Source organism: Molossus molossus, unplaced genomic scaffold, assembly GCF_014108415.1.
Source record: "Molossus molossus isolate mMolMol1 unplaced genomic scaffold, mMolMol1.p scaffold_m16_p_2, whole genome shotgun sequence".
NCBI lineage: Eukaryota > Metazoa > Chordata > Mammalia > Chiroptera > Molossidae > Molossus > Molossus molossus.
The window spans coordinates 105,613,009-105,629,709 of record NW_023425355.1 but is presented as its reverse complement, the minus strand read 5'-3'; the positions used below and the strand labels follow the sequence as shown (position 1 = coordinate 105,629,709).

The 16,701-nt window shown below is 39.5% G+C and overlaps 1 protein-coding gene across 1 annotated transcript in view; it reads left to right on the top strand.

Annotated features, from left to right (window-relative positions):
* The window catches only part of ZNF81 (zinc finger protein 81), a 46,408-nt gene that overhangs the window by 2,615 nt on the left and 27,092 nt on the right, over positions 1–16,701 (top strand). Inside the window, exons 2-3 of the mRNA XM_036270901.1 lie at positions 2,328–2,443; positions 3,442–3,682. Of these exons, the coding sequence (XP_036126794.1) occupies positions 3,611–3,682 (72 nt within the window). The 5' untranslated portion in view covers positions 2,328–2,443; positions 3,442–3,610. The remainder of the gene's footprint in view (positions 1–2,327; positions 2,444–3,441; positions 3,683–16,701) is intronic.

Sequence of the window (16,701 nt, the reverse complement as noted above, 5' to 3'; positions counted from 1 at the left end):
ACATAGCTCTTTTCTGTTATATTTAATTTTAATAAAAAATGAAGCCATTTAAAACTGTACATTTCTCTGTATATATAACTTTAGTGTGTTCCATGACTTCTGGTAAAAATTGTATAGCTTCTGTATTGATTTCCCACTTTGATTTTGGGTTATTTAGGAAAGTGTTTCTTTTCTTTATTTTTAATTTTTTTAATTGATTTTTTTATTTTTTTAAAATTATTATTTATTATTTATTATTATTATTTTTTTTCTTCACCCGAGGACATTTTTCCATTTTTCTGTACAGATAGAGTGGGAGGGAGAGAGAGAGAGAGAAACATCAACGTGAAAGAGACACATCGAGTGGCTGCCACCCGCACAACCAACCAGGGCCGGGGACAAACTGCAGCTGAGGTACATGCCCTTAGCGGCAACCGAACCCGGGTCTCTCCAGACCGCAGGCCGATGCTCTAACCGCTGAGCCAAACCGGCCAGGGCTAATTGATTTTTTTTAGAGAGAGAGGAAGAGACAGGGAGAGAGAGAGAGAAATATTGATGAGAGAGAACATCGATTGGCTGCCTCCTGCATGCCCCACACTGGGGATTGGGCCTACAACCTGGACATGTGCTCTGACCAGGAATTGAACTGGCAACCTATTGGTGCATGGGTCGACGCTCAACCACTGAGCCACACTGGCCGGACTGTTTTTTTTTTTTCTTTTAAAACAGCTTTATTTAGATATATAAAACAGATTTACTTAGATACATCCCAATACCATAAAATTCACCCATTTAAAGTATACGATTCAATGATTTTAAGTACATTCACAGAATTGTGCAGTCATCAATCACCAGAATCTAATTTTAGAACATTTTCAACATTGTACACAATAGCAGACGTTCACCAATCATGCCACTGCCACACTCCCATTTCTAGGAAACCTCTAATCAATTTTCTATCTCTATGTACTTGCCCATTTAAGAAATTTCACAAAAATGGAATAATAAAATATGAGGTCTACTGTGACTAGCATCTTTCATATTAGGTAATGACTTCAAGGTTCATTCATGTTGCATCAGTACTTTTTTACTGCCAAATAATATTTTAATGTATGGATATACCACATTTATCCATTTATCAGTTGATGGACACCAGGGGGTTTCCATTTTTTGACTATTATGAATAATGCTATGAGTGTTTTTTGTTTGTTTGTTTTTTGGTAATCCTCACCTGAGGATATTTTTCCATTGATTTTTAGACAGCGTGGAAGGGAGGGAGCGAGAGAGAAATGTTGATGTGAGAGAGACACATCTATTGGTCACCTCTCACATGACCCTGACTGGGACCATGGATCAAACCTGCAACCAAGGTATGTTCCCTTGACCAGGAATTGAACCTGAGACCCTTTGGTCCGCAGGCTGATGCTGTAACCACTTAGCCAAACCAGCCAGGGCCTGCTGTGACTATTTGTGTACAAGTTTTGGAGTAGACATGTGTTTTCACTTTTCTCCGGTAGATACCTAGGAGTGGAACTGCTGGATCATATGGTGACTCTGTGGATAACATTTTGCCAAATTGTTTTTCAGAATGGCCACATTATTTTACAATTCTTCCAGCAATGTATGAGAGCTCCAGTTTATTCATGCCTTACCAACACTTTATATTGTTTTTTATGTTTGTTTGTTTTGTTTTTGCTATCCTAATGGATATGAAATAGTCTCCTAATGAATGGAATTTTTTTTTTTTTTTTTTATCCTCACCGGAGGACATTTTTCCATTTTTTGTTCAGGTAGAGTGGGAGGGAGAGAGAGGAACAGAGAGAGAGAGAGAGAAACATCGATGTGAAAGGGACACATCGAGTGGTTGCCACCCGCACGACCGACCAGGGCCGGGGACAAACTGCAACCGAGGTACGCGCCCTTAGCGGGAACCGAACCCGGGTCTCTCAGGACCGCAGGTCGATGCTCTAACCGCTGAGCCAAACCGGCCAGGGCGAAATTTTTGGTTTTGATTTGCATTTCCCTAATGACTAATGACACTGAACCCCTTATACTACGATTAGAGAATGTAGCCTGTCAGTTCCTAACATTAAAACATCTACCAAATTTTCTTTGTGGACAAGTTAATTGATGGCATTTTGTAAAAGTACCATCAGCATAAGAAAAAAAAGCATATTCTCTCTTTGGTACAGCATAATCTTTATGTGTTTAAAATTTAATTTATTCATGCCTTTTATTTCACTCCTTATGTAACTTCTTTGTTTTCTTTTCATCTCATCTTTTACTTTTGTTGTCTTAATTAAGTTCCTTTTCATTTTACATGGATATTTTCCCTTTCCTAAAAACAGTGACTAAATCTGAGCACCTCTATTGATGGATCAGCATAAAATTGTACCTCAACTTGGACACAGAGACACCTCCTCCTTCAACAGGAGAAACAGTTTTACCTTTGGATATTTTTGAGGTAATTAAACAATTTTAGTCCCAGTCTATTAGTATTTTCCTTTTGACCTCTCTCTTCTATTTTAAGAAACTTAACATTTTTATTCCAAATCACAGTCATATCTTCAACACCTTATAAACAGAACCACGTTTATTTTGAGCCTACCACATTACGGGTACCATGTGGTATAGTATTGAGAATGTGAACTTTGAAGCCAGGAAGACTGAGTTTTACTTAATATCAGTAAACTTCTGTTTTTATGCATAAAATGAAATAATAATACAGCAACAAATAGATGACAGGATTGTTGTGCAAATTAAATGAGGTACCTGCTTCTGCACATTATACGATTCTTTGTAGTAACAATACTTGCTAATGTGAATTAAATGTTTACTTGGGCTGATCTGGGCTGGTCCTAAGTGCTTTACAAACATCATCTCATTTAATTTTCATAATCCCTTGAGATAAATAGTTTTGACTCATTTTGAAAAAAACTGAAGAAACATTTTCATATTCTCATAGGTAAAAGTTGGCAGGGCTAGAATTTAAGCCTTTATTAAGTTTAGTTTATTTTTATTTATTTATTTATTTTTATCCTCACCCGAGGACATTTTTCCATTTTTTTTTTGTTCAGGTAGAGTGGGAGGGAGAGAGAGGAACAGAGAGAGAGAGAGAAACATCGATGTGAAAGGGACACATCGAGTGGTTGCCACCCACACAACCGACCAGGGCCGGGGACAAACTGCAACCGAGGTACGCGCCCTTAGCGGGAACCGAACCCGGGTCTCTCAGGACCACAGGCCGACGCTCTAACCGCTGAACCAAACCGGCCAGGGCTTAAGTTTAGTTTAAATCTATGGTCTCACTCATATTCCATTTTGATGAATAACTAGAATAGGTGTTGACTGGACATTGTCTACCCCACAGCATCCAGTGCCATGAACTGTACTTTGGTGCCCCCAAGTAATGTTTGTGGGGTGAATGCTGAATGACTGACCATGTGGACACTGTCTTTCCAGGTTTCTTGGAGTCTTTGTGGAGCCCCTGGACCACACCCAATAGGGAAGGCTGAAGCTCTCTTTGGTCCCAGCAGCTCTGGTTGAGTCCACGGACCCTGCTTGGCCTTAGGCTCCTGGGAAGAGCTGAGTTGTTAGCAAGAGAGCCCCAGGGCTGAGGCCCAGAGTAAACATGCCAGCCAACCAGAGCTCTCCCCAGTGGACCCTGGCCCTGACTGCAGGAGGAAGAGCCGACTCCTGTGAGGTAAGGAGGAAGAAGAGGCATCCAAGGGCAGGGATTCATTCAGAATGAAGATAACATCATTATTTTAAAACATATGACTTTAAAAAAATCAGGCAGCATAATCAGGGGATTTTTATTGGTAATTTATCTCCCTTGTGTGAATTTCCTTCTCCTGTCCATTGCTGATTTATTTATTTTAAAGAGTATTCTTTAAATATTCAGGTTAGCCCTTGCTGGTTTGGCTTAGTGGTTCGAGCATCAGCCTGTGGTCCAGAGAGACCCAGGTTCGGTTCCCGCTAAGGGCACGTACCTTGTTTGCAGTTTGTACCCAGCCCTGGTTGGGTGGTGCAGGTGGCAACCACTCGATGTGTCCGTTTCACGTCGATGTTTCTTTCTCTCTTCCTCTCTCTCCCTCCCACTCTATCTGAACAAAAAATGGAAAAAATGTCCTCGGGTGAGGATTAAAAAAAAAAAGTTTAAATATTAAGGTTAATAACCCATTATCATTCTCATATATTTTTGTGAATATTTTTGCCACTTTGTAATATAAAATTAGTTTTTAGTTTTATTTACGAATAGTAAAACGTGTCAAATAGTTCTCTAAGTCTTTTTTAAAAAGGCTCTTTCCTGCTGTGTTTCTCCCAGATTCCGGCTCCCTAGAGGGAAGCACTCTTAATCTTTTTAACAGATTTTCTTTAAAAAAAATTTCGGTTTTGGACATTATTTATTGACTTTCCACTATAGAAGGTGGAGATTTAGCTGTGGTTACTTTTTTTTTTTCCCTCACCCGAGAACTTTTTTGCATTTATCTTCAGATAGAACGGGAGGGGCAGAGGGAGGAAGAGAGAGAGAGAGAAACGACACGATGTGAGAGAGACACATCGACTGGTTGTCACCCACACGACCCCAACCAGGGCCAGGGACAAACTGCAACCGAGGTACATGCCCTTGACCAGAATCAAACCTGCAACTCTTTGGTCCGAGGGCCAGTGTTCTAACTGCTGAGCCAGACTGGCCAGGGCTAGGGGAATTTTTTTTTAAATCTCCTGGCAACCCAGGAAATTGTCTCTACAAATGTAAAAAAGAAAGAAAATAATTTTATTACTGCGTATTAAACCAAACTGTGATTTGCATCATGGGCAATCTGCTAATGAGATTGCAAAGATAAAAAATTTCACCATTTTGTGTAGCTGAGCAAATACAGTCCATCACATACATGTTCTATAGATAAATGATAACTAGTCATCATGCAAGAGGACTTTGACAGCACGTGTTTTCTGCATTTTTTCCTAGTTTATCCTAAATTCACCTAGTAATGAGTGGCCATCTGTGCTAGTTGATTTTATCCAAAGGCAAAATCAAACCAAGCTCCTAGGCTAAGCTCCCATGGGGACAGGTAGATAGGGGCTGTATAGTCCTTGATGTTTGTATGGCAAAGGGATGATTCGCAGGCTGTAATTCTGACAAAAGATTTATTTAGCTTTTCAAAAGATTTACATACATATCAAAGGGGCAGAAGAAAGATATATACAAATACCAGTTTTCTCAAGGAAATACTCAGAAAAGGGAAGAGGTGGGGAGAGGTCTTTTTCCCTTTGGCCACGGGGAAAATGCCTTTAAACAAACAAAGAAACAAAAACCTAATTGGCGCTGGGTTTCCTAGTTCCCACAGGGGTGGTTCAGATCATCCGTGACAGCTGCCAGCATGTGTTGTGAGTTGCATCGCAGGAAACTCTGAACCTGGGGAACCTGTTGCTTAATAGCAGCCTGGAAGCCAGCCTCAAAGTTGCTTGCTGCCAAAATAAAACTGATAAATGCCAGGGAAAGGACATTCCCTTGCTCTCTAGTCATACCCAGCAAGATATATAGGAGCACAAGAGACCCATGGAAGTGTCTTCCAACTTCACTGGGATAAAGAAAAAGAAAGCCCAGGCAGCATCCAACCCAGCATTTCAAGTCCCATCATTAGTCTGTGCAATGTGTTACAGCCACAATGTCTGGAATAGGCAGGGCCATAGGAGTGACAGTGAATTTAGTTGGCGGTAATCCAGTGACTATTTCACTATGGGACTGTTGTATTGACATTATATATCTTATTATGTCTGCTGCCTTTTAGTCTTTCTGTTGTTATTAATCCTCACCTGAGGATATTTTTTTCCATTGACTTTTAGAGAGAGTGGAAGGGAGGGAGGGGGAGAGAGAAACATCGATGTGAGAGATACACATAGATTGGTTGCCTTCTGCATGCACCTTGACTGGGGCCGGAGATCAAACTTGCAACCAAGGTATGTGCCCTTGACTGGGAATCGAACCTGTGACCCTTTGGTGTGAGGGCCATTGCTCTAACCACTGAGCAAGGGCTGTTGCCTTTTAGTCTTAATCAAGGCTGTAACTTGCTTTTGTCCTCCAGGGATTCTCTTTTGTTCCTGTTGGTCCACCTAGTAGAGGACACTGAGGTGGGTTGGGAAGTGATTTGCATGCCCCACTACCATGTCTCCACATACCTCTGTCCTGGAACAGGAACCGCTTTGGACTTTATTAGCATCCATACAACAAGCATTTAAAACACCACACCAGTGACATATTCAGCCATGGAAGCTGCAATGACAGTACATTGAATTGGCCCAAAGTCCCCCCGCCCCAAAGGTCACTTATGTGCCTTTCCTCACTAATCCCTGCTGAAACCCTACCAGTTGAATTTGGGTGCTCCCTCACCACCTTGAGATCAGATAGGGTGGTCACTCATTAGGCACCTGTATCCAACAGAGCCTTAAAAGTCTGAGTTTCTCCCTTCCCTAAAGTTCTCCAGCATACTCAGAGTGGGTGTGTATAGCCTTTGGTTTCTCTTGGAAACAGAGAACCCTCTGTCCCACCCCTAATCATTTCTTCAAAGCAGCTGATTTCAGGGTAGAAGAGGAGGGAGGGATGAAGCATGGTGTGAGAGCGCGGCTCCATGCCAGCAAGGAAAGCCTTACATTGGGTTTTTGGTTTTGAACAATACAGCCGGCTGCTCGGGGTTCAACCCAATGAACGTTTCATGTTTTCATTACGCTCAGAACTCTGTACCTGACGTCATCTATTTCAACTTTAGGGTTGTCTCCATTCTGCAGTCACAGCCACATTGCTTTGCAGTTGTGCCCATTGGCTAACTCAAGCTTTACAGTGCAGTCGCAACTTGTTCTTTTTAGGCTATCCACTCTACTTCGGTGCATTTGCTGCCCATTGTTATGACAGTGTAAGGGAGGAAAAAAAATTTTTATGACCTTAGAGTCCCTGGCTGTGTCTGAATTAAACTGACAAAGACAGATTAATAGGAGAAAAGCATGCAAATGTAATGTTTTATGTGACATGGGAGCATTCATAAGGAAATGAAGAGCTGAAGAAACAGTTAGATCTGAATAGTTGTGTTTTTTAATCCTTTCTTCAGGATATGTTTTTTTTTTCATTGATTTTAAAGAGAGAGGAAGGGAGAGGGAGACAAAGAGAAACATCGATGTGAGAGAGAAACATCAGTCGGCTGCTTCCCATATGTGCCCTGACTGGGGATCAAACCCAAGACCCTTCAGTGCTTGGGACAACACTCTAACCACTGAGCCACACCAGGCAGGGCTAGACCTGAGTAGTTTTATGACTGGTTTGATGAAGTGTGGACAGTCATGGAGAAATACAATAGGTCTGAGAGTATGAGGTAAGTGTAGTAAACTGGGGACACTTAGCAGGAATTTAGGGAGCTTCTTTTTTCTTTTATTTTTTTTATTGTTGGAGTATTACAGATGTCCCACCCTTTTCCCTCATTGACCCCCTCCTCCCTACTCCCACCCCCATCTTGCTCTCCCCAAACTAATGTCTATGTCCATTGGTTGTGCATATATGCATATACGTTCTTTGGTTTATCTCTTCTCACTCTCCAGCCCCCTGAGGTTTGTCAGTCTGTTCCCTACTTCCATGACTCTGGATCTATTTTGATTGACATCTTATTTTGTTCATGATATTCCATAAATAAGTGAGCTCATGCGGTACTTATCTTTCTCTGACTGGGTTATTTCACTCAGCATAATACTCTTCAGGACCCTTCATGTCATCTCAAAGGGTAAGAGATGTTTCTTACAGCTGCATAGTATTCCACTGTGTAAATGGACCACAGCTTTTTTTTTATCCATTCATCTACTGATGGGCCGTTTCCAGATCTTAGCCATTATAAAAAGTGCTGCTATGAATATAGCGGTGCATATATTCTTTCTGATTGGTGTTTCAGGCTTCTTAGGATATATTCCTAGAAGTGGGATCACTGTGTCAAATGGTCATTTCATTTTTAATTTTTTGAGGAAACACCATATTCTTTTCCATAGGGACCACACCAGTCTGCCTTCCCACCAGCAGTGTTCTAGAGTCCCCTTTCTGCACATCCTGGCCAGCACTTGTTTGATGATTTGTTGATGCCAGCCATTCTGGAAGCCTCATTTCTTAAGGGTGATACAAAGAGGGCCTGACAATACCTGAACATGTAATGTGGGTTCCATATAGGAGAGGAGCCCTGAGCATATGGGCCCTGAATCTTTCATAATGGGAAGTAAGCCTGCCTGATCTTTGCCTAGAGGGAGAATTTCTTTTGAGTCTAATTTTGAGTATATTCTGCCCTTTGCTCTGGATGGGGACTCTATCTTCTAAGGCTGTTTGCTATATAAATATCCTTGAAAAGATAGTTTAGGAAAAAAGGAAGGGAGTCTCCTTGCAAGGTGTGTGGAAATGTGAGAGACCTGTGGAGAATTATCTCCCAATAGTCTCTCAAGTTCCTTTTAATCTATAACAGATCTAACAGATTCTCCTCCCTTTTGTTTTTCCCTTTGCTATTAATTTGTGGGTTTTTTAATTTAATTAATTTATTTTTGTTACAGATGTTTCTCCTTTTTCCCCCATTGACACCCTCTTCACATTCCTGCCCCCGCCAGCTTCCTTGTCTATTTACATTGGTTATGCTTATATGCATAAGTTCTTTGGTTTATCTCTTCCCTCCTCCCTGACCCCTTCTCTGAAGTTTGTCAGTCTGAACCCTACTTCTGTGTTTCTAGGTCTGTTTTGTTCATCACCTTATTTTGTTCATTGTATTCCACAAATAAGTGAGATCATGTGATATTTGTCTTTCTCTGACTGGCTTATTTCACTTAACATAATACTCTCCAGGTCTCTTCATGTTGTGTCAAAGGATGAGAGATCTTTCATTCTTACAGCTGCATAATATTCCATTGTGTATATGTACCACAGTTTTTAAGCCACTCATCTATTGATGGACACCTGGGCTATTACCAGATCTTAGCAATTGTAAATAATGTTGCTATGAACATAAGGGTACATATATTCTTTCCTTTTTTTCTCTTTTTTTTTATTAATTAATTTTTGTTACAGATGTTTCTCCTTTTAACCCCACTGATTCCCCCCTCCCCCTCCCTACCTGCCCTGTCCCCAGTTTGTTGTCCATGTCCACTGTTCATGCATACATGCATATAAGTTCTGTGGTTTATCTCTCCCCCACCATCCCCTCTTCTGGGGATTGTCAGTCTGTACCCCACCTCCACGTCTCTGGGACTACCCCATTCCTCAGACTGTTATGTTCATTATATTTCACAAATAAGTGAAATCATATGATACTTGTCCTTCTCTGTTTGGCTTGCCTCATTCAGGATGATACTCTCTAGGTCCCTCCATGTAGTCTCAAAGGACAAGAGATCTTTCTTTCTTACAGCTGCGTAGTACTCCATTGTGAATATGTACCACAGCCTTTTTATCCATTTGTCTACTGATGGACACTTGGGCTATTTCCAGATCTTAGCTATTGTAAATAGTGCTGCTACAAACATGGGGGTACATATAATTTTTCTGATTGGTGTTTCAGGCTTCTTAGGGTATAGTCCTAGAAGTGGGATCACTGGGTCAAATGGAAGTTCAATTTTTAATTTTTTGAGGTAACCCCATATTGTTTTCCATAGTGGCTGCACCAGTCTGCATTCCCACCAGCAGTGTACTAGAGTCCCCTTTTATCCACACCCTCGCCAACACTTGTTGTTTGATGATTTGTTGATGGCAGCCATTCTGACAGGTGTGAGGTGATACCTCATTGTTGTTTTAATTTGCATCTCTCTGATGATTAGTGATGATGAGCATTTCTTCATATGTCTCTTAGCCATTTGTATGTCCTGTTTGGAGAGGTGTCTATTTAGTTCCTCTGCCCATTTTTTAATTGGGATCTTTGTCTTCCTTTTGTGGAGTTGCATGAGCACTCATATATATTGGAAACTAACCCCTTATCTGATATATCATTGGCAATTATGGTCTCCCATACAGTGGGTAGCCTTTCCGTTTTGATGATTGTATCTTTCTCTGTGCAGAAGCTTTTGAGTTTGATGTAGTCCCATGTGTTCATTTTCTTCTTTGTTTCTATTGCCTTAGGTGATGTATCAGTGAAAATTCTGCTGCGTATGATGTATGAAATTTTGTTGCCTACAGTTTTTCTAGGATTTTTATGGATTCATGAGTCACATTTAAGTCTTTTATCCATTTTGAGTTGATTCTTGTGTAGGGTGTAAGTTGCTGGTCTAGTTTCATTTTTCTGCATGTAGCTGCCAATTTCCCCAGCACCATTTAGTAAAGAGGCAGTCCTTACTCCACTGTATGCTCTTGCCACCTTTGTCAAATATTAATTGAGCATAATGTATTTGGTCCATTTCTGGGTTGTCTGTTGTGCTCCACTGGTCTATATGCCTGTTCTTGTGCCAGTACCAGGCTGTTTTGATTACAGTGGCTTTGTAGTATAACCTGAAATGTGGTAATGTGATCCCTCCAACTTTGTTCTTCCTTTTCAAGAATGCTGTGGCTATTCGAGTTCTTTTTTGGTTCCATATGAACTTTTGAAGTACTTGTTCTAATTCTGTGAAGTATGCCGTTGGTATTTTGATGGGGATTGCATTGAATCTATAGATTGCTTTGGGTAATATGGACATTTTAATGATGTTAATTCTTCCAATCCATGAACAGGGTATGTGCTTCCACTTTTTTATATCTTCTTCTATTTCTTTTTTCAATGACCTGAGTTTTCTGCGAATAGGTCCTTTATTTCTTTGGTAAATTTTATTCCTAGGTATCTTAATTTTTTTGCCGCAATGGTAAATGGGATTGTTTTCTCAGTTTCTCTTTCTGTGAGTTCATCATTGGTGTATAAGAATGCCATAGATTTTTTGACGTTAATTTTTTATCCTGCTACTTTGCCAAATTCATTTATTAAGTCTAGTAAATTTTTGATGGAGTCTTTGGGGTTTTCTACGTATAGTATCATGTCATCTGCAAATAATGACAGTTTCACTTCCTCCTTTCCAATTTGGATCCCCCTTTTTTTTTCTTCCTGTCTGATTGCTGTGGCTAAGACTTCCAGTACAATGTTAAATAAGAGTGGCGAAAGTGGGCATCCTTGCCTTGTTCCTGTTCTTAAAGGAAATGCTTTTATTTTTTGCCCATTGAGTAGGATGTTGGCTGTAGGTCTTTCATATATGGCCTTTATTATGTCTAGATATGATCCCTCTATTCCTACACTGCTGAGCGTTTTTATCAGAAATGGATGCTGGATTTTGTCGAAGGCTTTTTTGGCATCTATTGATATGATCATGTGCTTTTTATTCTTCATTTTATTTAAGTGGTGTATCACATTTATTGATTTGTGAATATTGTACCAGCCTTGCATCCCTGGGTTGAATCCCACTTGGTCATGGTGGATAATTTTTTTTGGTGTATTGCTGGATCCGATTTGCTAGTATTTTGTTTAGGATTTTGGCGTCTATGTTTATCAGGGATATTGGCCTGTAGTTTTCTTTCATGTAGTGTCTTTTTCTGGTTTTGGAATTAGAGTTATGCTGGCTTCATAAAACGAGTTTGGAAGTCTTCCTTCTTCTTGAATTTTTTGAAATAGATGGAGGAGGATGGGTGGAGTTCTTCTTTGAATGTTCGGTAAAACTCCCCTGTGAAGCCATCCGGGCCTGGGTTTTTGTTTGCTGGGAGAGTCTTGATTACATCTTCAATTTCTTCTGTTGATATTGGTCTGTTCAAGTTTTCTATCTCTTCCTGGTCCAGGTTTGGGAGACTATGTGTTTCTAGAAATTTGTCCATTTCACTTAGATTGTCGAATTTGTTGCCATATAGTTGTTCATAGTAGTTGTTAACGATCTTTTGTATTTCTGTGGTGTCAGTTGTTACTTCTCCTCTTTTATTTCTGATTTTGTGTATTTGGGTTCTCTCTCTTTGTTTCTTGGTGAGTCTAGCTAAGGGTCCATCAATCTTGTTTATCTTTTCGAAAAACCAGCTCTTTGTTTTATTGATCCTTTGAATTGTTTTTTTTGGTCTCTATGTCATTTATTTCTGCTCTGATCTTTACTATTTCCTTCCTTCTACTTGCTCTGGGGTTTTCTTTTTGTTTGCTCTCTAGTTCTTTAAGTTGTGAGGTTAGATAGTCTATTAGAGATTTTTCTTGTTTTATGAGGTAGGCCCGTAGTGCTATGAACTTCCCTCTCAGAACTGCTTTCGCTGCATCCCATAGATTTTGTGTTGTTGTGTCTTCATTTTCATTGGTTTCCATGAAGTTTTTTATTTCTTCCTTGATCTCCTCGGTGACCCATATATTGTTTAATAACATGCTATTTAGCTTCCATGTGTTCAAATGACTTTGTATGTTCTTCTTGCAATTAATTTCTAGTTTCATGCCATTGTGATCTGAGAAGATGCTTTATATGATTTCAGTCTTCTTGAACTTGTAGAGATTTAGTTTGTGCCCTAACTAGTGGTCTATCTTTGGGAATGTCCCATGTGCAGTTGAGGAAGAATGTGAATTCTGTAGTTTTGGGGTTTAATTCTCTGTAAATATCTATGAAATCCATTTGGTCTAGTGCTTCATTTAGAGTCTCTGTTTCCTTGCTAATATTTTGTCTAGAGGATCTATCCAGTGATGTCAGTGGGGTGTTGAAGTTCGCTGCTATGATTGCAGATCAATTTCTCCTCTGAAGTCCTCCAGAAGATTTTCAATATATTTTGGTGCTCCTATATTGGGTGCATATATGTTTATCAAGGTTATATCTTCCTGTTGGAGAGATCTTTTCAATATTATGTAGTGGCTTTCTTTGTCTCTAGTTATGGCCTTCATTTTGAAATTTATTTTATCAGATTTGAGTGTTGCTACCCCAGCTTTTTTTTCCTTTCCGTTTTCTTGGAAGATTTTTTTCCATCCCTTCACTTTCAATCTACGTGAGTCTTTTGTTGTGAGGTGGGTCTCTTATAAACAACATATAGATGAGTCATGCTTTCTTATCCAATCAGCTACTCTGTGTCTTTATGGGAGCAGTCAATCCATTTACATTTAAGGTGATTATTGATATGTACTTATTTATTGCCGTTTTTGTTTAGTGTGGTTCTGTTTTTCTTCCCATTTCTCCTGCTAATTACAGCAGTCCTTTTAACATTTCTTGCAGTGCTGGTTTGGTGCTAATGTATTCCCTTAGCCTTTTTTTTTTTTTATTATCTGGGAAGCTCTTTATTTGACCTTCCATTTTGAATGATAGCCTTGCTGGGTAGAGTAGTCTTGGATTCAGATCCTTGTTTTTCATGACCTTGATTACTTCATGCCATTCCCTTCTGGCCTGTAGTGTTTCTTGTGAGAAGTCAGCTGAGAGCTTTACGGGGTTTCCTTTGTAGGTAACCTGTTGCTTATCTCTTGCTGCTTTTAGGATTCTCTCTTTGTCTTTAATTTTTTGCAGTTTGATTACTATGTGTCTTTTCGTGGGCCTGTTTGGGTTCTTCTTACTTGGGGCTCTCTGTGCTTCTTGAACTTGAATGCCTTCTTCCCTGACTAAATTAGGAAAGTTTTCTGTCAGTATTTCTTTGAATATATTCTCTAACCCTTGCTCATTTTCTTCTTCGTGGACTCCTATGATACGAATATTATTACGTTTCCAGTTGTCCCACAGTTCTCTTAAGCTGTCTTCCTGTTTTGTAACCGTTTTTTCCTTTTGGTTTTCTGTTGGTTGATTTTTTCTACTCTGTCTTCTAATTCACTGATCCGGTCCTCAGCTTTCTCTACTCTGTTTTTTAGATCTTCCAATGTGTTTTTCATTTCTGATATGTCATTTTTAATTTCCAACTGGTTGATTTTCAACATTTCTATGTCTTTACTCATGGTGCTCATGTCCTTACACATGCTATTGAGCTTCCTCAAGATCATGGTTCTGAATTCTAATTCTGTTAACTTCCTTAACTGTACCTCATTTATCTCATCTTCTGTAGAGGTCTCTTGTTCTTTCATTTCGCTTTTGTTTCTGTTTTCTACCATTTTGGCTATAACAGTGGGCTTTCGAGTCTGCCAAATTTTCCCTATGGGTGTTGGTGTTCTGCTGTTTGTGGCTCCCTCTCCTGGGTTTGGATGAGGCAGGAAGGACCCACTTTAACCACCATAGTGGCTGCACCAGTCTGCATTCCCACCAGCAGTGTAGTAGAGTCCCCTTTTCTCAACACCCTTTCCAGTACTGGTTGTTGATGATTTGTTGATGGTAGCCATTCTGGCAGGTGTGAGGTGATACCTCATAGTTGTCTTAATTTGCATCTCTCTGATGATTAGTGACTTTCAGCATATTTTCATATGTCTCTTGGCCATTTGTATGTCCTGTTTGGAGAGGTATCTATTTAGGTCCTCTTCCCATTTTTCAGTTGTACTTTTTGTCTTCCTTTTGTTGAGTTGTATGAGTATTCCATATATTTTGGAAATTAACCCCTTATCCGATGTATGGTTGGCGATTATGCTCTCCCATATAGTGGGTTCCCTTTTTATTTTTATTTTTAATTCTTCACTGGAGGATATTTTTGCATTTATCATCAGATAGAGTGGGAGGGAGGGAGAGAGATAGAGAGACAGAGAGAAACATCGATATGATGGAGCCACATCAACTGTTTGCCTACCACATGACCCGACCAGGGCTGGGGACAAACCACAAACAAAGTACATACCTTGATCGGAATCGAACCCAAAACTCATTGGTCTGCAGGCTGACACTCTAACCGCTGAGCTAAACTGGTCAGGGCTCCCTTCCCATTTTGACAATTGTGTCTTTTACTGTGTAGAAACTTTCTAGGTTGATGTAGTCCCATGTATTATTTTTCTCCTTTGAGTCTCTTGCCTAAGGCATTGTATCAGTGAAAATTCTGCTACATGTGATGTCTGAAATTTTGTTGGCTACATTTTCTTCTAGGATATTTATGGATTCACAAGTCACATTTAAGTCTTTAATCCATTTTGAGTTTATTCTTGTGTATGGTGTAAGTTGGTGGTCTAGCTTCATTTTTTTTTAATGTAGCTGTCCAATTTTCTCAACACCATTTATTAAAGAGACTGTCTTTACTCCATTGTATGCTCTTGCCACCTCTGTCAAATGTTAATTGAGCATAATGACTTGGGTCAATTTCTGGGTTCTCTGTTCTGTTCCATTGATCTGTATGCCTGTTCTTGTGTCAGTACCAGGCTGTTTTTATTACAATGGCTTTGTAGTATAACCTGATATCTGGTATTGTGATCCCTTGTACTTTGTTCTTCTTTTTCAAGATTGCTGTGGGTATTTGGGGTCTTCTTTGGTTTCATATAAACTTTTGGAGTGTTTGTTCTAGTTCTGTGAAATATGTTGTTGGTATTTTGATGGAGATTCCATTGAATCTATAGAATACTTTGGGTAGTATGGACATTTTAATGATGTTAATTCTTCTAATCCATGAACAAGGTATGTGCTTCCACTTTTTTTATATCTTCCTCTTTTTCTTTTTTCAATGTCCTGTAGTTTTCTGCAAACTGGTGCTTTACGTCTTTGGTTAAATTTATTCCTAGGTATGTTAAATTTTTTGTTGCAATGGTAAATGGGATTTTTTTTAGTTCTCTTTCTGTGTGTTCATTATTGGTGTATAAAAATGCCGTCAATTTCTGGATGTTTATTTTGTATCCTGCTACTCTGCTGAATTTGTTTATTAAATCTAGTAGTTTTTTAATGAAGTCTTTAGGGTTTTCTGTGTACAATATCATGTCATCTGCAAATAATGACAGTTTCACTTTTTCCTTTCCAATTTGGATCTCTTTTATTTTATTTTTTTGTCTGATTGCAGTGACTAAGACTTCTAGTACTATGTTAAATAAAAGTGTTGAAAATGAACATCCCTGTCTTGTTCCTGTTCTTAAGGGAAATGCTTTTAGTTTTTGCCCATTGAGTATGGTGTTGGTTGTAGGTTGGTCATAAATGGCCTTTATTATGTTGAGATGTGATCCTTCTATTCCTACTTTGCTGAGAGTTTTTATCAAAAATGGATGCTGGATTTTTTCATATGCTTTTTCAGCATCTATTGATATGATCACGATTTTTATCTTTCATTTTGTTTATGTAGTATATCACATTTATTGACTTATGAATATTGTACCAGCTTTGCATCCCTGAAATAAATCCCACTTGATCATGGTGTGTACTTTTTTTTTTATCCTCACCTGAGTACATTTTTCCATTTTTGTTCAGATAGAGCGGGAGGGAGAGAGAGGAAGAGAGAGAGAGAGAGAGAGAGAGAGAGAGAGAGAGAGAGAGAGAGAGAGAAACATCGATGTGAAGGGACACATCAAGTGGCTGCCACCCTCACGACCAACCAGGGCCGGGGACAAACTGCAACCAAGGTACGTGCCCGTAGCGGGAACCGAACCCGGGTCTCTCTGTACCGCAGGCCGATGCTCCAACCGCTGAGCCAAACCGACCAGGGCATGGTGTGTAATTTTTTAATATACTGCTGATTCGATATGCTATGATCTTGTTGAGGATTTTGGTGTCTATGTTCATCAGGGATATTGGCCTGTAATTTTCTTTCTTTGTAATGTCTTTATCTGGTTTTGGGATTAGGATTATGCTGGCCTCATAAAAAAAGATTGGAAGTCTTCCTTCCTCTTGAATTTTTTGCAGTAGTTTGAGGAGAATAGGTGATAGTTCTTTGAATGT